This window comes from Phascolarctos cinereus, unplaced genomic scaffold, assembly GCF_003287225.1.
Source record: "Phascolarctos cinereus isolate Bilbo 61053 unplaced genomic scaffold, phaCin_HiC Scaffold_1;HRSCAF=81, whole genome shotgun sequence".
NCBI lineage: Eukaryota > Metazoa > Chordata > Mammalia > Diprotodontia > Phascolarctidae > Phascolarctos > Phascolarctos cinereus.
The window spans coordinates 135,003,253-135,025,686 of NW_027555514.1; the positions used below are offsets into that span (position 1 = coordinate 135,003,253).

Below are 22,434 nucleotides of genomic sequence, written 5' to 3' on the forward strand. Positions count from 1 at the left end.
AGTTCCTTCATTTTTTAAATAAATTATTTACCATTTATCTTAAAAATTCATTTGTAAACATTTTGAGTGCCAAATTATCTCCCTCTTTCCAGCCCCTCCCCTCACCCACTGAGACAGCAAGAAATATATCAATTATACAGGTGTAGTCATGCAAAACAAATTTCCACATTAGTCATGTTGCAAAAAAAAGCAAGAAAAAATCCGATGTCTGTATTAAAATCATTTAAATCATTTAAATTTATTTTAAAGACCGGAGTTTTCTATGTCACCCAGACTGGAAGTGCAGGGACTACTCACAGTCTTGTCCTGCTTTGATTAGCATGGAAACCTTGACTGGCTCTGTTTCTGACTTGTGCCAGTTCACCGCTCATTAGGGAATTGGGTTGCCCCCTCATCTCCCCTGGCTCATCATAATGATGCCAGAGTTAGTGCAGACATCTGATTAGCTTAATCCATTGCAGCTCAGAATCCTGAACTCAGCCTCCCTGGTAGCAATGAGACATACAGATGTGTGCTACCAATGTTCATGTTTAAAAATATTTTTAAACAAGATTGAGAAATACCTAGAAGTATATTCAGTGCTGCTGTTTTTATTCATTGATAAGAGGAGGGACAGTGGATAGAGTGCCCAGAGCCAGGAAGACTTGAGTTCAAATCCAACTCAGACACTTATTAGCTGTGTGATCCTGGGTTAAAAAAAAAAATCACTGTCTGCCTCAGTTTTCCCATCTGTAAGGAAAGGGCAAACCACTTAAATTTCTTTGCTAAGGAAACCCAGATGGGGTCACAGGGAGTCAGACATGACTGGAATAACTGAACAACAGTACTTAATACTATCTTTATCTTTTCTAAAATCTCAGTTATCACAGATTATACATTAGTTCATATGGTGGCCTCTGACTATTCTTCTAGTTTCTTAAGGAATAGTGAAAGAGTAGAATTTGATCAACTTGCTGTGAGGTCTGGGAGCATGACTCCTACTTCATGGATGCCATAGCTTTAGTTCTGACTATAAATTTTAGAAAGTATATGTATATATACACATATATGCATATAAAGACACATATATGAATATTTAAACATATATGTGTACATGTATATGTGTACATCTAGGTTCTGATTAATACAAATACTGAATCTCTGAAGAGGTTGCATATATTCAAATGTACATTATTCCAAGGTAATATTATATAAAATACGGTGATTAGTTTCAACCCAATAGACAGATGCAGTGTAAATTCAAATAATGTGACCACTTCTGGGGATTCATTATTTACTCTAATTCGGACCTTAGCTGTATTTATGTGTGCATTTTTATATTTATGTATGTGTATATATATGTGTGTATGTATATAAATGTATATGCATATAGGCATATATACATATATTCTTTTCATGCTCGGGTTTCCAATTTCACTCTGCTCTCAGAAAAATAAATCCCTGTAATTATGGTTTGAAAGCAGTACACACACATACAAAAAATTACAATTCCTTGGATCCTTAAAAAAAAAAAGTCAAGCATGCAATAAGGGCCAATTTGGGACGTTCCACCCATGTATAATTACATATAATTTTGTTGTATCATGTTGTTGTTTATGAAGGCTATCATGTTGTAATGGTTAGTGAGCCAGCTTTGGAATCAGGAGTCAATGAATTAACAGGCATTTGGTATGTGTTTACTGTGAGTCAGGGTCTGTGCTAGACTACGGGCTTACAAAGTCAGGAGCAACTAATGCTTAGGCCGGTTTGGTTGGAGCACAGATTGATAATAATGACAATAACCACTTATATAGTGCTTTAAGATTTACAGAGCACTTTTTTACATGTATTATGTCATTTTATCCTCACAACAACCCTGAATGGTTGGTGTTATCCCCATTTTACAGGTGAGGAAACTGAGGCAGATCACAGGTTAAGTGATTGAGAGTCACATAATTACAGAGTGTGAGGCTAGATTTGAATTCAGGTCTTCCTGGCTCTGCCTCCATCACTCTATCTATTGTATCATCTTGGGAGGAGAGGAGAAGGCTGGAAATTAAGTGCCACACCAGAGATGTTTATATTTGATCCTAGAAGTAACCAGTTTACATCAGGAACCTAAGAATATCTAGTTTCGAGTGGTGCCTTGGATATATACTGACTATGTAACCCTGGGCCAATTTTAAATTCTTAGCGCCATCCACGGGCAAATCTGTAAGACTAAATTGGAGAGCAGGTGCCAGTTTGTATTAGAAGATACAATTTTCTTACCAGGAATTCCCTATATCAGTTAAAAAACTAATTTGATTTAAAAGATAACTTAAAGAATAGGGGCCTCTCCTTGGAATCAAGAAAATCTGGGTTCAAGCCCACCCTGTATTGGTTGAGAGCCTGGGAAAATGCTTAGCCTCTCATTGCCTCAGTTAACTCTAAGAGTGGATAGAACCCTGGACCTGGAATGAGGAAGACCTGAGTTCAAATCCTGCTTCAGACACTTACTAGCAATGCGACCCTGGGCAAGCCAGCTAGCCTCTGTCAGTCTCAGTTTCTTCATCTATAAAATGGGGATAATACCTACTTTGGTTGTTGTGAAGATAAAATGAGCCAATATTTGTAAAATGTTTTGCAAACCTTAATATGCTATATAAATGCTGCTTATCATCATCATTATCTAAGATCTGCTTTGGTAGAAGAAGTTTCCACATTAGATGATTTCCTATACTGATGAAATCAGAGGTGTTAATCTTTCTCTAATACTCACTCCTCTCCTGAAGTTATTTTAATGTAAAATAATTTTGTCACTGCTGTTCTTGATTCCATTTTACAGGATCATTCTTATTTAGGGTTCATTTGGAGGCACTCTGTCCAGTATTTTTTATCCATTTATATTTCCTAATGAGCTAATCAGGTTAGTTGATCAATAGCTACATAAGCCATAAGAAGAGACTGAGGCCCAGAGGTTAAGAAGCAATGATGGAGTCACATACACAACAATTATAGCTGACCTATAGCTACATAAGCCATAAGAAGAGACTGAGGCCCAGAGGTTAAGAAGCAATGATGGAGTCACATACACAACAATCAAAATTATGTCCAATTCATTACTTGGCTGACCAGATCCCATGTACCACTTCTATCATGAATCCACACGCCACTCACATTCTCTTGGCAGGTTTTCTTTTCCCTGCAGACCATAGTTATTAATGTGACTCTTCCTCTCTGTTCTTCCTCTATTTTCCTCCTTGAGTGACCAGGCTTGCTCAAGTAGTCTGCTACCTGTTCCGAATGCAAAGTATTTAGAAGGTGCTTATTGCTGTAGGAATATCACCCCAGATTTTCCACCAAAGAACCTTGGGCATTTATGAAACCATTATATCTTTTTCAACCCTTTTCAAAAATATGGGTTAGATGCCATCTATTTTCACAAATAAACTGAACACTCCTTGAGACAGTGGCACCACCCTGCATATTTTGCGACAGCTTGATCCAAATGCAAGAATCTGTGAAACTGGATAAACTCATATGAAAATGGATGCAAAAAAAAAAATCAGCCCACCTTCAGAGAGCATCAAACATGATTATTCACTTCAAAATGCAGCCAGAGAATGAGACACTCCCTGAAGCTCAGAGAGTAAGGAAATTGTGCAGTGTAAACCTAATGAGGATCTGAGGTCTATAGAGACCTCATCCCTTAAGTAAATGAAAGCCAAACAGAATCCAGGGAAATAGAAAGGAAGAATCAATCACAACAGAATTAAACTGCCAAAGGTGGGGGAAGGCAATATTCAAGCATCTATTAGCATGGTTGATCAAGCCAAAAATGACAATGTAGGTATCAGCATTGCAAAGCATTTGAGCAAAATTTTGCAGTGGCTGTAACATGTCTTTTGATTTTCTTGGGATTGAGTCTGTAAAATGGGCTACCCTCCACCCGTAACCTGCTGCATTCTCTCTGCCCCTTCCTTTCTTTGTACAAAGTTGTTTGTATTGATGTATATGTATATACATATGTATATTGATGTATATGTACCTGTTTTATGTTGTAATTGTAAATATTACATTTATACCATTGATAGGAGATCTGCATCTGTTTTCTCCCAATCTCATCTCAAAAGTGTCAATCATTTGATTCAATTGACTATTTTTTAAAGTACCTGCTATATGCATGGCACTATGAATGCTAGATGCTTGGAGGAGATCTAAAGAATTGATCCTTGCCCAGGTAATGATAATATCCTTCCCTACTGCCTTCAGATATGCCCAAGTCTTCCCTATCCTTATAAATCCTTCACTAGCCCCTGCCAGCCTCTTAAGCTATTTTTCCTATTTCTCCTCTCTTTCTTAGCTAAACTCCTTGACACAACTGTCTACACCTGTTGCTTTCACTTCCTCTCCTGTTATTCTTCCCTCAACCCTTTGCAAACTGGCTTCCGACTTCATCACTCAACTGAAACTGCTCTCTCCAGTTACCAGTGATTTCTTAATGACTAAATCTGATGGTCTTTTCTTAGTCCTCATCTTTCTTGGCTTATCTGCTGCATCTCACCTTGTTGACCACTTCTTCCTCCTGGATACTCTGTCCTTTCTGGGTTTTTATGACACTGCACTCTCCTAGTTCTCTCTTTGTATAGCCCTCCCTTGCTTAAATCCAATTCACTTGCAAGTCATGGCTTCACCTTCTTGATGTCACAGTCCTCTTCTAGAACAAAGGACAAACAACCACCACCACCACCACCTCACCACTCCCCAGTTTCCTTTGCTAACTGATCCTCCATATCACACTCCCTAACAGTGGGTGTTGTCTGAAATTCTGTCCTAGGTCCTTACTTTTCTTTAGGTAACCTCATCTGCTCCTGTGGGTTCAACTATTATCTCTATGTAGATAACAATAGGCCAATAAGTGTTTATTAAATACTTACAGTGTGCCTGATGTTGTTCTACAAAAAATGAAAAAAATTCCTACTCCCAAGGAGTAATGGGGAGACACTAAGTACCTATATGAATTTATACAACATAAATATAAATGAATAAATACAAATACACAGAGACAAACCAGCTTACAAGGTAGTTTAAGGAGTGAGGACACTGGTAGTTGGGAGGATCAAAAAAGGCTTTGTGTAGAAAAAACTGCTTAATGGAAGAGAGGAACTCCACAAGGCAGAGGTAAGGCTGGAGTGCATTCCAGACATGGAGGATGCCGCTACAAAGATATGGATACTAGAGATGAACTATATCATGTATGAAGAACAGAGAGAAGGCCAGTTTGGCTGAATCAAAGAGTATGGGAGAGGGAATTGTGTTCGGATTGGGCTGGAAATACAGGCAAGGGCTAGGTTGTATAGGCTTTAAAAGGTAAATACAGGAGTTTATCTTTTATTATAGAGGAAGTAGGAGGCCACTGGAGTTGATTGAGTAAAAGAGTCACATGGCCAGGCCCGCATTTAAGGTAATTTACTTTGGCATCTGTGTGTAAGGTAGATAGGAATAGGGAGAAACTTGAGGTAGGAGACTAGTGAGGTTGTTGGAATAATCTAGTAAGATGGGATGAAGACCCAAATAATGGTAATAGCTCTGTGAGTGGAGAGAAGGGGTTAGCTAAGAGATGTTGAGATAGAAATGACAACATTTGGCAACTGATTGCCTGAATGTTGTGAGGGAGAATGAAGAAGTCAAGGAAATGTTGGGATAATGAACCTGGGAGCCTGGAAGGGTGGTGCTGCCTTCAACAGAAATAGGGAAGTTTGGGAGAAGGAAGGCTTAAGGGAGAAGGTAATGAGCTCACTTCTGTGAATTTGAGATGTCTCAGGAACATCTAGTTTGAAACATCCAATAGGCAGTTGGTGATTCTTAGGGGAGGCAATGGGGCTCAGCATGTAGATATAGGAGTTATCCACATTTGAGATCATAGTTAAACCCATGGGAACCAATGAGGTTATTAAGAGAGAATATAGAATAAAGGAAGAAAAGGGCCTACCTAGGACAGTCTTGGGAAACATCTGCCCACCTCTAATATCTCTCATGAGCTTTAGGCCTGGGTGGGCAAGCATAGAGCTCATATTCTGTTCATATGTGAAGCTGGGCTCAGGAAACATGTATACAGTCTATGCTACTGCTGTGGGTGGAGAACAAGAATGTGTGGGGGCAGAGTGGGTAATAACTACCTACCCTGTGGAGAAGCCCAGTACTCCTAGTAACTCATATTGGACATATCCCACTTTGGAGACCACTGTACTAATTTATAGAGAGGATGCAATCTTCATTGGTGGAGGGAGTATCCACACAGATGAAATAACAGGTACTTGAAGTTCTAAAATTAATATTTTAGAATTTATTAATCAGTCAAGAAACATTTATTAAGTACCACATGCCAGACAATGTATTGGGTACTATGAATACTGATATAGGGAATTAAACAATTCCTCCTCTTAAAAGCTTCTATTCTATTGGAGGAGATAGGTACATACATAAGTATATAGAGAATAAATATCTTCAGAATATATATAAAATAAAGGTAGGTGGGTGAGAAAGGTACTAGCAATTGGGAGCACCAAGTAAGGCTTCATATGAAGAGGTGTTCTTAACCTTTTTTGTACCAGAGCCTTTTGGCAGTCTGGTAAAGCTATAGACTCCTTCTCAGAATGATGTTTTTAAATGCATAAAATACAGGGGATTACGAAGGTAACCTGTCCCATGGAAATACAATAAGTGCATGTATAATACAGGAGATTACGAAGGTAACCTGTTATATGGAAATATAATCATCAAAAATATTTATAGGAAAAGGGGAACAGAACTCTTGATATAGAAAGTTGTGGCTTGAGCTGTATCTTTGGAAAGAGGGATTTTTTTGAGGCAGAGGTGAGAAAAAAAATATTTCAGGTATGGGAGACGGACAGTACAAAGGTATGGAGATGGGAGACAGAAATCTATGTGGGAGGAAGGGAGTATAGGAAGGGTAATATATAATGAGCCTGGCAAGGTAGGAGGGGACTAATCTATGAAAGGCTTTAAAAGCCAGAGTTTTTATTTTATCTTAGAGGCAATAGGGAACCATTGCAGTTGACTAGGGGAATGACATTTATGGCAAATCATTTTGGCAGCTGTGTGATGGATGGATTAGAATGGTGAGAGACTTGTGGCAGAGTATATACTGCAGTTATATCATTTATAGTTGATTAAAAATGGTGTTTATGATTATTTCTAGAAAAAAGCTACATAACTGCTTATTACATAAGATTGTTTCATGGGAAAGTCAGATTCCATTTCCAGCACCTTTTCCAAGAAAAAAATTCAAGAAAATTTCCAAAAAAGTTCACTGCAGTGTAGATATAGAGGTAAAAAGCTAATTATGGTTTTAACAGAAAGTTTGTTATTAGGTGACAAGTCTGCCTTACTAGATTGTAAGCTCACTGAGAGCAGGGACCATAACATATAGCTTTGTATTCCCCACAGAGTCTTTTGTGCTTTGCAAAGAGTAGTTCACTAAATATTTCAGCTGAGCCATGTTCAGTTTTCTCTTCAGTTACTGACTTAAAACCAGCAAGATAGTAACTGTGTGGAATCAGGTAAATGACCAAATTCCTGAAGCAAGAATTTTTCTCTTTGAGTTCAATATACCCTTTGGGATAGGGGCATTTGTAAAGCCCAGTCAGAATGGGCAAAGTGTAACCACACTACAAGAAGTCTTAGCACTAATTTTTCCCCTATAAAAATATTGGTTCAGAGCATCATAATCAACAAACTATGAAATATACATGATTACTGAACAGATTGTGTAAAGAAGAGCCTTTTTGGTGGTCCCAGTCTATAATTTTATAGATGTGAGGAACTCCTGATATGAAAATTTTCTCCACTGATACAAATAACACTTTATGTGTTAACTTATCGTCTTCAAAAAATATTTTTGTACCATCATGGAAAATTTTGAAAATACGCAAAATTCAGTGATGGGGTTCTGCTATTTAGCATTGCATAGGAATCTTGAAATTTAAACAAATTTAAGAAACAACTCTTTACAAAGACAATTTTACTTTGAAAAACTTTGAAATAATTTTTTTTGGCTTGCATTTTTTAAAGCCCATCATAACCCGGCTCCAATCTGTCTTTCCTTAATTATTTGTAGGACAAAACTAAATCCTACACCAGATTCCAAGTAAGTTTAGTATCAAAGTAATTGAGACAGATTTTTTTTTTCTCTTGGGATGTGAACTACCTGGCTTTCAGTACCTAGGTAGGCAGTCCGTTGTCCTACATCTTTCAGATTTCTCATACCTAAACATACAATTGGAGCAAAGGCATCCCATGAAACACTGCAACAGAGACATTCCATTGGACCCATACTGAAAAACTAGAGATAATCATTTTGCTTCCAGCATCTTGAGTCTAGCGGAAAACATTATAAAGTATATTGCTGCTGCTGCTGCTATTGTTTAGTTGTGTCCCACTCTTCATGACCCCATTTGATGTTTTCTTGGCAAAGATACTGGAGTGGTTTTGCAATTTCCTTCTCCAACTCATTTTACAGATGAGGAAACTGAGGCAAACTGGGTCAAGTGACTTGTCCAGGGTCACACAGCTAGCAAGTCTCTGAAGTCATATTTGAACTCAAGTCTTCCTGACTCCAGGCCCAGCACTCTACTAACGCCACCTAATTGCTCCATGAACTGCAGTACTATCATTCATATTAGGGGCCATTATGACTCCAAAGAAAAGTTGAGTAAGAATTTACCAAGTGTTCACTGCATATCATGCACGCAGGTGCTGGGACTACAAATACAAAGGTAAGATACACTCTGCCCTCAAGGAGCTTATGTTCTACTGAGAGGAAATAACATATATCTAGACAAGTAAATGAAAACACACACACACACACAGACACACACACACAGAGCAAATTCAAAGTCATTTCAGGGGATGGGTGGGAGGCCACTAACATCTGGGATGAAATCAAGAAAGGAGGGGGTAATCGAGCTGAATCTTGAAGGGAGCTAGAGATTCCAAGAGGCAGAGGTAAGTAAGGAGGATGGAGGGAGGAGATGGAATTCCGTGCTTGGGGAAGTTCAGTTTGATGAGGGGGAAGGGTTTTGGGGGGGGATGGGACACAAGAGGAAGGGCACAGAGAGAGAGAGTCAGAGAGAGAGAATATGTGTAGGGAGGCAGTTATTGTTAAATCATTGCAGAAAAACAGTTTGGAGTCAGATTTTGATGGGCTTTATATTTTACCTTTAAGATGAGACCAAGAGAAAACTGTAATCACAAGGGCTAATAGAAAAAAGAAAAAGAAAAAAAGGCTTTTGATTGTACAAAAATAAAGATTTTTTTTTCCATCTGCAAAAAACCCCCAAACAAACCCCAAAACCCTACATTCATGGAAAAATAAAAAAATATGTTCCTGTTGAGGGCACAAAAAGGATTTGCTTTTTCTTACTTCCTGTAGATGTCACTTGAGCTTAGCTTTGAAGAAAACGAGGGATTCTCTGAGGCAGAGGTGAGAAAAAAGAAGTACATTTCAAGTATGAGAAACAGCCTGTACAAAGTTATGGAGAGGGGAGACTTTTGCCCTGTGCTTTCATCCCAGAAGTCCCCTTTGCCTGCAGCCACCCTGCCAAGAGCATGGTACAACATGAAAAGCCAGGCACTGTTTTGCAGAACAATTCATGTGGAAATTTTATTCAGAATTATTTATGTTGAAGTTACAAGCATGCAAAAGGATAAAATTTAAGTTGTCTGGACTTCATTTTCCCTTGGCAGGTAACCTTACACCAAATAATGAATGACCTGGTGAATTCTGGACCACAATTCCATGTTTTCTCCTTTTTTGATTGATCTATCTTGGAATTAGGGGACTTGAGTTGGAATACTGGTTCTGCTAGTTACTCCTAGTCTTCTCTGGGGCAAATCACCAAACCTCTTGGGAGCTGAGTTTTCTTGTCTATAAGATGATAAGGTTGGACAAGATGATCTCCAAGGTCTTCTCTAGGTTTAGATCCTGTGTTGAAATCTGAACTGTCCTTTTGTGATTGGGTTTTAAAGCTAGCCCAACATTCCTCTTGTTGGCTACAGTTTTCTCTGGCTTTTTGAGCCATCTCCTTGTAGTAACTGGTTCAAAACACTGCCTTGTTTCAGAGCCTGCAGATTGGGCACATCCTCACTGATGACGGGGATGTCATCTTCTTTCAGCCCCTCGGCATTCAAGTCACCTTCGCTGTCAGACAGTGCACACAGAAGGGTGTCATTTTCATAGGTTGGGAAGTAATACCTGAAAACACAACCACAAATGCGTTTAAAAAAAAAAGCCTCATTCTTAATGGGCAGTTACAGTCAGCTGTAGTCTATTCTATTCTTGACAGTGAAAGCTTAAAACACTTGCCAACAATGTATGCTGAATTTTGTAAACACTGCAAACAAGACAACATTTGAATTGTCTACGCTCTCTTTTTCACTGGAAGACAACCTCAAGCTGGATGATGACCAGGGACAATCCCGGTGCATTCCAAAATGTCAAGCTTCCTTTTTCTTCCAGGACAACTACTGGTAAAGGGAGCTTCCCTTTCCCCAGGCCCTGGGATTCTTGCCCATTTGGCTTCCCTTTCCCCTTTCTGGGTCAGTTTTCCAGGTCAGTCAGAAATCCAGATTTTCTAAATACATACGACTTGAGGAGAAAAGGACCACCATAATACACTTATTGAGGTCCAGCTGTTCCCTGGGTGACATTCAAACCAATTAGAGGAAATTAAAGGTTCTGGAATCATGGCCACCCTCCAATATCAGAATAATTCCTGTTGGTTTCAAAGAAACATTCAGATGATTTCAGGACACATTCCTATCCCATTCTTATCCATTATTTCTCAGGATATCAAGGAAAGTGAAGTAGACACTGGTATCCACAGCAGAGAGAAGGAATGCTTTCAAAATTCTTGAAAAGGAAAAGTGAATTAAAAACAGAGATGGGGAAAAGATAATAGAAGGGAAGAAAGGAGAGGGACTATAGGGGAAAGAAGGGAGGAACAGGGAAGGAAAAAGCTGAACAGAATAGAAAAGAAGGGAGGACAATCTGCTTTCCCAGGCTTATTTCACATTACTACCATTCTAGTCAATCTTCTACTTATAGATAATAAGAACATAGATTTTAGAGTGGGTTACTGGATTCAATTGCCTCATTTTATACACCAGGCAATCGAGAAACAGAGAAGTACAGTGATTTAACCAGGATTACCCAACTAGTAAATGTCTGAGGTGGGACTTCTGACTGCAAGTTCAATGTCCTATCAGTTACATCACGCTGTGGCTCAAACTTGTCTTTGCAAAGTAGGTGTTTCATCTTTGCACAGGTTGTCCTGCATGTCCAGAGTGCATCTCATCCTAATGCATGGTTTAATTCAAGGCTTGGCTCTGGTGCCACCCCTAATTGGAATTCTTTCTTGATCTCCCTTTTGTAGTTAGTGTTTGCTTCTTCCTCTTCAAATTACTGGGTATGTACTTATTTGTTTACATGTTGTATCCCCTCAGTTTAAGAGGGAAAAAATCTTCTTAGGGTTGGGCCTATTTTTCATCTTGTCTTTGTATCCTTAGAATCTGCACATAACAGACACTGAAAAGATGCTTGTTGGATTGGAGTGGACAGAAAGGAAAGAAAAGATTGAGATTAGAGAGAAGGTCCTCGAACATTCTGGCATATTATCAATACATACAGGTGCACCCACTGATGAATGATCAGCAATCTATTGAACTCTGAGCACCATCACTGAGTCCAAGTGATGGCTGTTGGTGCCACTTTCAGAGCCAAAGCATCGATAGATAAGGGAGACTGAAAGAAAGGAGAGGAGAAAGAAAGTGTAAGAAAAGAAGATGGGAGAAAGAAAGGAAATAGAATACAGAAAATTAAAGAAAGACCTAATTAAAGATCTAATTAATCTAAATTAAAGAAAGAAAGACCCTATGGTCATAAGGGTGAGGATAATGAGATGTGTGTGGAGGGATGTGGTATTGTGTTACCAGCAATTTCTCCAGGCACAACTCAGCTTGTGATTCCTTTATCCAGTTATGTGTTGGGCCTTTAGGTTACCTCAGCCCTCATTCCTTAGCCCCACAATCATTTGGTGATGCATATAGATCTGCTCTAAATATTTAACCAGAACAATATCCAAAGGCACAGGTCATTTGGGGGTAATAAGAGCTAATGACGAAATAGTTTTTGCAAAGTACTTTATATACATGATCTCCTATAACAATCACAACAGCTCTTCTAAGTTCTGTAGGTATTATTATCTCCTCAGTTTACAGATAAGGAAACGGAGGCTCAGAAAGGGAAAGTTGGAAGTGTGTGGCACGTAGAATTTAAACTTAAGTCTCCTCTGACTCTAAGTCCAGCTCTCTTACCAACTTGCCATAAACTATCTGAGGAATCCCACAGAGGGGGGAAAGAGAGAGGAAAAAAAGAGAAAAATTAAAGCAAGATGCAATACAAAGTTGGCAGAGCAACATGGAATCTTAGAATGACAAGTGATGTTGGGAGATAATCTAGTCCAGTGGTGTCAAGCTCAAATAGAAACAGAGGCCACTAAATCATACACAAGGACCCCCTGTTAGCCTTACAATCACTTAGAAGATCATGTATAAATTTTGTTATTATCTATATTATATATCATCAATTATTATACTAAACATTGTTATAGATACTATATCTATTATATTTTGTATATTATTTGTTTTATTATGTTTTGTTTTACTCAATTTTTATTTATTTTGTTATATATTTCCCAATTATATTTCGATCTGGTTTGGGTAGCACTCAGGAGAGTTATGGGCTGCATGTTTGACACCTTTGATCTCCTCCCAATATAGGAATACTTTCTACAACAGATAGCCATCCAGTCTCTGCTTAATTACTTCTGTGAACAAAAAACTCATTATCTTATGAGATGGTCAGTTCCCTCACTGAGCTGCAATCTTCTTGCCTATCTGGAACTCTTACTCATTTGCTCAAGTGTTTGTGCCTTTTGGAGAAACACAGAACAAGTCTATGCCCCCTTCCATTAGAGAGCCATAAAAACATTTGGAAATGCCTAACATGAATTCATCTGGGTTTTCCACCCACTTGGGAAGATGCCTAGTTGAGGGATGACTCTGGAAATTCACAAGGCCCTTTCTAAGGAATCCATCTTGGGAGAGGGACAGAGTTCCGTGGACTCCATTGCAGCAAGCACATTTTGTAGTGAAGTATAGTGGAGAGATGGATTTGGAAGCTGGGTTTGACTCCTAGCTCTGTCACTTATTACCTGTGTGACCTTAGACAAGTCACTTCACCTCTTCTGGGCTCAGTTTCCTCATCTGTAAAATTAAGGGGTTGGACAAGATTGCCTCTAAAGGTCTATGTGGTATTGTGTTGCCAGCAATTTCTCCAGCTTGTCGTTCTCTACCTGAGGGATGAGGGAAGGGAGAGAAGTGCTTCTATACTGGAATCTTTGGGGGACTTAACTTTCCAGGACCCTTTTGAACTAATGTTATCTAAGGGATATATAAGATCTTATATAATAGTTCCAGGGTCCTTCAAAATAGGCTTCAATTAGGTGCCAGGCCAAAGGATGCTTATAGGATTAATAATGCACACCCAAGTAGTTGCATACTAGCTAGTCAGCTTTTCAGCAACTTAAAAATATTGAAATGTGAGAGGTAGGAAGATGGGAGAGAAGGAAAGATACATGCATGTGAAGGAGCAATACTTACTGTGGCTGATCCCATGTGGTTCTTTCAGGAAGCATTGATATGTGTTTGGTTTTCTCCATGTGATTCCTTAATTCTGCTTTGGATGTAAATTTCAAATGGCAGCCATAACATCTACATTGGTGAACTTCCCTCCGAATGAAGTTGACCAGTTTTACTTGCTGATAGAAATGTAATCCTGGGAAGATGGTAGGAAGCAAAATCATGCCAGATGATTCATTAGACAATTACTTTTGCACTGGTATATTTTTTAAAAACGTCATTTAGACTTTTCACAGTAGCCTAAGAAAGACTGAGAATGCATTAGGATATCTGCAGGGGGTTTGAGAGGGTTGCACCTAAGAAGAGAAGCACATGTATGATTTCAGTAGTATAAAGTAACCAAAGAAAAAAGATGTACAAGAAGTCTAGTGGTGCTGAGAGGCAAGAAGAGGTCATTTGTGTTTGCACCTATTATTGACAAGCAAGTTACCAGTCTTCTTTGTGCTGTTATGCTTCTGTCCCCACTAGCCTGAGAAATGTGTAACACAGTCTGTTCATACCCAAGACATCCTGGGTTGGGTATGGACGGTGCCACAGATTGACTTTAGGTATTTCAGTTAACATTTTTTTTCAGTAGTTCTACAGCTATATTAGACATAACTATTGAATTCTTCAGGCCTGCCCTTCTAAGAGTCTTATGCCAAAGAAGGTGAATTTGGAGCTTTTCAAAAGGTCATCAATATGCAAAATGAATCAAATAATCCCTTTATATCAGTGATTCCTGACTCTGTTTTTTTTTTTCAGTACTCTAATGTGTCCAGTTATTGCAAGAGGAGATAAACAGAACTGATACTACTTTTCTTTGACTTGATATGCAAATAAATATATAGCACATGATTGGGGGGAGGGGTCATGTTTCTCAATGGTGGGCCATATGATCAGGAATCCAAATTCTTCCACTAATTCATATTGGCAGGATATTTGTAATTCAGTTTTGGACAGTCGTCTGGCACATTGAGAGGTTAAGTGATTGCCTGTGGTTATGTAGCCAGTATATATCAGAACTAGGATTTGAACTCTGGTTTTCCTGACACCAAAATCATTCCTCTATCCATCTGGCCATGCTGCCTCCCTAATTTTAATTAGTTATTAATTATCCAAGTATGGTAGCATGAAGGAACCCCACAATGGTGAATAGAGAACCAGGAAGACCTGGGTTCAGGTCTCACCCATGCTGGCTGTGTGGTCTGGCAAGCCAATCTCTCCGTGCTCTAGGTAACTCTCTAATACTATAAATGTTGCAAAAAGGGTTCTGACCTACACTGGAAGGATATGCTTCCCTCAGGATTTCTTAACACCAATGAGATTACAGCCCTAGTCTCAATACCTGGTCCTTATGGTAGCATGATACAGGGGCAGTGGTGGATAGCTGTGTCTTGTAGGGCTCATGTGTGCCAAATAATTAAGTTTTTGCATTCCCTAAGAAAAAAAATCTCAGGAGATCTGTATTCCTAGGGTCTCTGGGAGCTACAGACATTTGGCTCATGGGCTGCATATGGATTGCCAGCTTGGGATAAAGCACATGTAAAGAGGACCAATAAAGAGTGTGGAGAAGTCAGATATAAAACAATGGGAGAATGAAATTTCAAAATGCCTGGGAAAAACTACTTTAAATAGAATCCTCTACTATATATACATGGAAAACATTTTGGACAGATAGTTTCCATCTCTGATTATAGAGTACTGTTATAGTTTAAAAGAAAGTAAATTTAGATCTTCTCAAGTCAAGAAAATGTAGATCTCTCCCTCCCTCTTTTTCTCTATATACGTAGTTTAAATATACACACACACACATAGTTTCTCTCTCTATATGCATATATATATGTATATATATATATGTATGTATGTATATATGTATATATATATGTATATATATATATATGTATGTATGTATATATGTAGTTAAAAAAAAGACTAAAGAATCCAACAAAACACCCAATCTTACCATCTTTTAGTAGTACATAAGAAAAGCACATTTAAGGTTTTTGGATTGTTTTACAGGACTCTTAATGAAAAATGTGTCATTGCAGGGTAGAGTATACCATACTCACCAAGGTCAGATTTTATTTTCAGAAGATCAAATTCATGTGCATCCTGTAAATAAATATTCATTATTCATTTATATGCCTTGCTATACAGATCCATAATCCGTTGAGTTCTTTCATCATTCATGTTGATGTTTTAAACAGAAAGTGAGCTTACCAAGAACTCCAAGGAGTTTGAGCTCCTGGAAGTTCAACCCATGTCTACCATCTTCCTTTTCTAAATTGTTTAAAATCTAAGTAACACAGCCCAGCAAAAACTGATTACATGGACTTGAAACACCTCTTCAGCTATGGCAGTGGTAGGATTATCATTTTTTTTATTGATGTATTATGTAGCCATTCTCTCTCGCTCCTATCTGTATTTTTGTATGTATGTATGTGTATCTATATATCTATTAATGTATATGTTTCCTTCTTTCTTTCTTTCTTTCTTTCTTTCTTTCTTTCTTTCTTTCTTTCTTTCTTTCTTTCTTTCTTTCTTTTCTTTCTTTCTTTTTCTTTCTTTCTTTTCTTGTAGGATTATTTCTTAAGCATGTCCTGCATGTATTCTATCATCTGGTCTTCCAGTAAGCATGTGTCTGTCACTCTTGCACTCTGTATTAAGGTGCTAGAAATCCCCCATACCTGATAACCTTGAAAAGTTTCTCTTTTTACTTTCCTTTATTAAGTATGTGTTGTGTAAATGGTCAACTGCCTCTCTCTCTCTCTTCCTAGGCTCCCCCCAAAATACACTAACTTTTGACTTCTCTAACATAAATCCTCTTATTACTTATGAAATACTTGGTAAGGAGGCCGCATGAGGGATTTGGGGAGGTAGAATGAACTAGATAATCTTGGAGGCCCTTTCCGATGCGGTGGTTCTGTTATGCTTCCATATTTGTGAAGTTCTTGTGATCTATGTTATAAATTAGGAGTTCTTCACCTGAAGTCTGTGAATTTGTTTTTGGAAAATATTTTCATAACTGTATTTCAATGGAATTGGTTTCCTTTATAATTAACAAACTTGTATTAAGCCCCTATGTGCCAGGCAAAAAGAGGCAAAAGACAGTCTCTGCCCTCAAGAAACTTACAATCTAAAGGGGGAGACAAAATACAAACAAATACATACAAAGCAACTTATATATAGGATAAACAGGAATTAACTAACAGAGAGAAGGCACTGGAATCAAGGGGTTAGGGAAAGCTTCCTGTAGAAGGTAGGATTTTAGTTGGGACCTGAAGGTAGCCAAAGAAGTCAGTAATCAGAGCACAGGAGGGAGAGTGTTCTAGGAATGGGGAACATTCAGAGAAAACACTTGCAGCTAAGATATGTACAGTTATTCCTTCCGCATTGCAGGGCTTAGGGTGTGGTGGCCCACCCCCAACCCCAGTGAGCTGAAAATCTGCATAACATTTTTTGGCCCTCCTTTCGTACCACAGAAGTCTGAATTTTTTTTTCTTTTTCTTTTTCTGTTATGGGGTGTTTACAGACCTTATTGTAAAATTTGGATTAAATATTTGGTCATAGGCTATATTATACAATACTATACATATATTCTATGCATTTCTGAGTCTGCACTTCATGTGTCACCTATGGCTTCCACAAAACTCCCTCCCAAATTCCCATTTAATTTCTTATACCAACCTGTGATATACTGAAATCGTGATCAGAAAAATTGAGTTGTGAAAAGGATAACTGCAGTGTCTTTTAACAAAAATTTATTAATTAATTTTTAATTTTCAACATTTATTTTTATAAGATTATGAGGTCTAAATTTTTCCCCCTCCCTCCCTCCTCTTCCCCCTCTCCAAGATGGCACGCAACCTGATATAGACTATATGTGTATAATCATATTAAACATATTTCCACATTAGTCATGTTGTAAAAGAAGAATCAGAACAAAAGGAAAAGGTTACAAGAAAGAAAAAAAAAAGAGAAAATAGTATGCTTTGATCTGCATTCAGACTCCATAGTTCTTTCTCTGGATGTGGATAGCATTTTCCATCATAAGTCTTTTGGAATTGACTTAGATCCTCACATTGCTAAGAGGTAAATCTATCAAAGTTGGTCATTGCACAGTGTTGTTGTTGCTGTGTATAATGTTCTCCTGGTTTTGCTCACTTCACTCAGCATCAGTTCATGCAAGTCTTTCCAGGTTTTTCTGAAATCCATTTGCTCATCATTTCTTATGGAATAATAGTATTCCATTACATTCATATATAGCCATTCCCCAACTGATGGGCATCCCCTCAATTTCCAATTCTTTGCCACCATAAAAAGAGCTGCTATGAATATTTTTGTACATGTGGATCCTTTTCCTTTTTTTTATGATCTTTTTGGGATACAGACCTAGTGGTGGTAGTGCTGGGTCAAAGGGTATGCAGAGTTTTATAGCCCTTTGATCATAGCTCCTAATTGCTCTCCAGAATGGTTGGATCAGTTCACAACTTTACCAACAATCCATTAATGTTCCAATTTTCCCACATCTTCTCCAACATTTATCATTTTCCCGTTTTGTCATATTAGCCAATCTTATAGGTGTGATGTGGTACCTCAGAGTTGTTTTATTTTGCATTTCTCTAATTAATAGTGACTTAGAGCATTTTTTAATATGACTATAGACAACTTTAAACTGCAGTGGCTTGATGGTGAAACAGAAAGCAGGCCACTGTTTCTGGATTGAAGAGTATGTGTTGGGGAATAAGGTGTAAGACAACAGGAAAGGTGGGAAGGGGCTGGGTCATGAAGGGCTTTGAATGACAAATGGAACATTTTATATTTGATCATGGAGGCAATAGAAAGCTACTAGAGTTTACTGAATTTTGTGTGTGTGTGTGTGTGTGTGTGTGTGTGTGTGTGTGTGTGTGTGTGTGTGAGACATGACTAGACCTGTGCTTATAATCCTATGTATCAAGTTTCATACAATTAAAAACATTATTCTGAGAAGGGGCTCATAGGCTTCACCAGACTGACAAAGAAGTCCACGACACACAAAAGGTTAAGAAACCTTGTTCTTTTTGGATTTGACTTCTCCTGTGTACTTGAGACTTCCCCAGGAGCCGCAGAGGCTTGTAATAGATTTTTTGGGTTATTCCCATCTTGGTCAGATTCTTAAGGCTTCCATGTAGGAGAAGAGGATCAGATTTCGACTTAGATTGGACTTACAGTCTAGATTCTAGATCCTTCTTCTTATCTGTAAGATCCAAGAGTGAGAGTCGGAAGGGGTCTTGAAAATCAGCTAGCCCACCCCCTCAATTTATTCATAAGGAACCTGAAGCCCAGAGAGTGACCTGCCCAAGGTGAGCTAATGGCAGAGACAGGATTTGAACCTAGGTCCTCTGACTCCAAAATGAGTGCACTTTTCACTCTACCATAAAGTCCCCTAGCATATGGCATGCCTGAATAATCGATTCATGGTTTGTGGGTATTTTATTATTGTTTTCACTTACCTGCTCACAATAGGCAATGCCCGTTCCTAGCTTCAGACAATATCTAGCATAAGCACTATGTCGAAATAAGCTCTCAATGCTTTTGGTCAGTTCTTCTTCATCATCTTCATTATCATCATCGCTAGCATTTCTATAGCATTGTAAGTTTTGCCCACAGCTTTACATATATTATGTCACTGATCCCCATAACAACTCTGTGAGATAGGTGCTATTTTTATCCTTATTTCACAGATGAGGAAACTGAGGCTGAGAGGGAGTAAGTGACTTGCCCAGGGTCATATGGCTAGTAAATGTCTGTGGTGGGATTTGAACTCAGGTTTTCCTGACTCCAAGGCCAGTACTCTCTCCACTGCGCCAGCTAGTTGTGATGAAAAATTTATTCCACTTACATTTCATCACGAAGTGTGCAAGTAGAGGCTGGATAGCTATGTGTTAGTGATGTTGCATTGAATATTTCTTCATTGTTCGGGCAGGGGAACTTTTAAGTTCTTCTCCAACTCTATGTGTCTATGAATTGGCAACCTCACAGCTGGTCCCCTGCATAAATAAGCAGGTGCTGCTCTATTTCTTAGGCTTGAAGGGGAGAGTTGGAAGAGGATTCCTGCTTCAGGGAGTTCTGCCTCCACAGGGTTAACATTCATGGCCCTGTGACTGCCTTCTAGGCTGCGGCAAAATTATGAGCATATGATCCTAGCCTTGTTCATCTTGCAGTTTTAATTTTGTTTTAAAATACAAAAAGGTTGTAGTTGAGTGAAAAGGAAAATTCTTGACTGTGGGATATTTCCAGTTTTCTTTATAAAGATATGACCCTGGCCCTGTTTTTCATATGGCTTCCACAACAGCTTAGTACAGAATAGAACAGATTTCTATGATCTCTACCCAGGGCAGGAAGCACTGGAATGAGACTCAGGACTTGGATATATCTCTACCTACCCTAGTCTGAATGCTTATGTTGATTCATATTTGAATTTCTGGGCTAGAATTATGCCAAAATACCCCTAAACGCTTAGCCACACATGTTGGATCATTAGATCGCATTGAATGGATTACATGCTACCACTATACTTCCAAATCTTGCCTTCAGGATAGGGATAGATAAGAGGCTCTAGGCAGCGAGGTAGTGCAGTGGATAGAGCACTGGGCCTGGAGTCAGGAAAACTCCTCTTCCTGAGTTCAAATCTGGCCTCAGACACTTACTAGCTGTGTGACTCTGGGCAAGTCATTTAACCCTGTTTGCCTCAGTTTTCTCATCTATAAAATGAGCTGAAGAAGGAAATGGCAAACCACTGCAGTATCTTTGCCAAGAAAACCCCAAATAGGGGTCATGGAGAGTCAGACATGACTGAAAAATGACTGAAGAATAAGAGGCCGTAGTTATAGGCTGTTAAGGTTGAAGTAATGATCTGCATTCTTTTTATACAATAAAGTACAAACCAAATGAGCAATACAATATCTCACCTCCATGTGGACATGTAATTTTTCAGTAGTATCTGCTTGTTTTTCACAAAACAAGCAAACGGCACAGACAGGATGTTCTTCCCAATCAGACCAGTCACTATATGCAAAAAACATAAAACAGAGATTGCCTTCATTATTAGTTTGCTCAGACCACAAAGCATTAAAAACAGCAAAATAATGGTAGCTGGGCTGTGGAGGAAGAGGTACATTTATCCATTTTTGGTGGAATTGCAAATATGTAGAAACTTTTTGCTTTGCAGTCCAAAAAATTAAAAGTAAATGATAAAAACCATAAAACTATCTGTCACTGGAAATATACCTGTGTTGTCAGAACAACAAAAAAAGAGCTATTCTATGATTTCAGCAGCAGAAATATATATATATATATATATATATATATACATACACACATATATGCATATATATACATACATATATGTATACAAACACACACACATATATGTGTTTGTGTATATATGTATACACACAGACACAGACACAGACACAGACACACACACACACACACACACACATAATCATTAAAAGCTAGAAACAGCCTAAAGGTCCAGTAGTAGGGGAATGGTTAAATAACTGTAGAACAAGAATGTAATGGAATCCTATAATACAGTAGAGACTGAGGAATATGAGAGAAATCTGGAAAGATCTGAAATAACACAAAATAAGCAAAACCAGAAGAGTGGGAATACAGACTAACTATCACCACTAGGAGAAAAAGTATATGAAAATGAACAGAGAACCCTAATGAGGACTTGGAGTGAAGAAGTTAATTGTTATGACTCTTTATTGATTGAAATTAATTAATTTAAAGGTAAATAGCTATTAGGCAAATTTAGCTAGTTATATTGATGTTCACTGTAACACTTTTGATAAAACATTCAAAACAAAAAAACAAATCTGTGTGCATTTAAAAATACAGTGTGTATGTGGGAGGTGTGCCCGAGCCCTCTCAGCTCAGTGGTTCATAGGTGGCACTGGCCATTAGGTTCTCCCCTCCCAGTCTGCCAGAGGGAGACCAGCCAAATCTTTTTCAACCTTGACATTTATCCAGAGATTGTCACAACACATTATGTTTATCTTTTAGCTTTTGAAAGTCTAAGAAGTACCATGAAATTAATATAAATGACAAACAGGTGCTGATCCTTTTTCTCCTATTTTACTCTCCTCTGAACAGCTACCCCACTACTGAACGAGTGGGAATCATGAAACAGCAGTTGTTTCTGGCAGACTCTGTTCTGAGACAACTAGGTCTAATTTGCACAAGGAGGCATATCAAGGGATGTGTTAACTACATCCACTGAGTGTACACACAGTCAGGCAAGATGCTGCAAACGTGTTTCTGCATGACAAATGGGGCATGCTGCATTTCAAAACAATCCATTTTTTTTCCATCACAGAAATAATCGTTATTTTTACCAGGACCTCCTGGGGAATCTTGTAGTAGAGCAGACATCCCTTTTTCCTCCTTTCTCTTTTGAAATGCTAATAATTACTTTCAGGTAGGTAGGTATTTGGGGATATACTCTTCTTGAATTCTACCCAAATAGCAAGGAAACTAAGTACTTAGAATCAATGGGCTACTCAAGAAGCCACTAACTCCTGGTGGGGTCTTAGATGACTCATCTCCTCTTTTCTTGGCAAAATTAAGACTGATGTTCCCTTCCTTTCCCTCTTTTCCAGTGAGAGAGAGAGAGAGAGAGAGAGAGAGAGAAGAGAGAGAGAGAGAGAGAGAGAGTGAGTG

The 22,434-nt window shown here is 38.5% G+C and overlaps 1 protein-coding gene across 2 annotated transcripts in view; it reads right to left on the minus strand.

Moving 5' to 3' along the window:
• Nucleotides 1-9,619: 9,619 nt before the first annotated feature.
• ZNF277 (zinc finger protein 277) overlaps nucleotides 9,620-22,434 on the minus strand; it is a 170,992-nt gene continuing 158,177 nt past the window's right edge. For both annotated transcript variants that reach the window (XM_020984642.2, XM_020984644.2), the window contains exons 9-12: nucleotides 20,676-20,772; nucleotides 15,795-15,837; nucleotides 13,705-13,879; nucleotides 9,620-10,237 (exon numbers count right to left, since the gene is read on the minus strand). In XM_020984642.2, coding sequence (XP_020840301.1) covers nucleotides 10,036-10,237; nucleotides 13,705-13,879; nucleotides 15,795-15,837; nucleotides 20,676-20,772 — 517 coding nt within the window. In that variant the 3' untranslated portion in view covers nucleotides 9,620-10,035. The remainder of the gene's footprint in view (nucleotides 10,238-13,704; nucleotides 13,880-15,794; nucleotides 15,838-20,675; nucleotides 20,773-22,434) is intronic.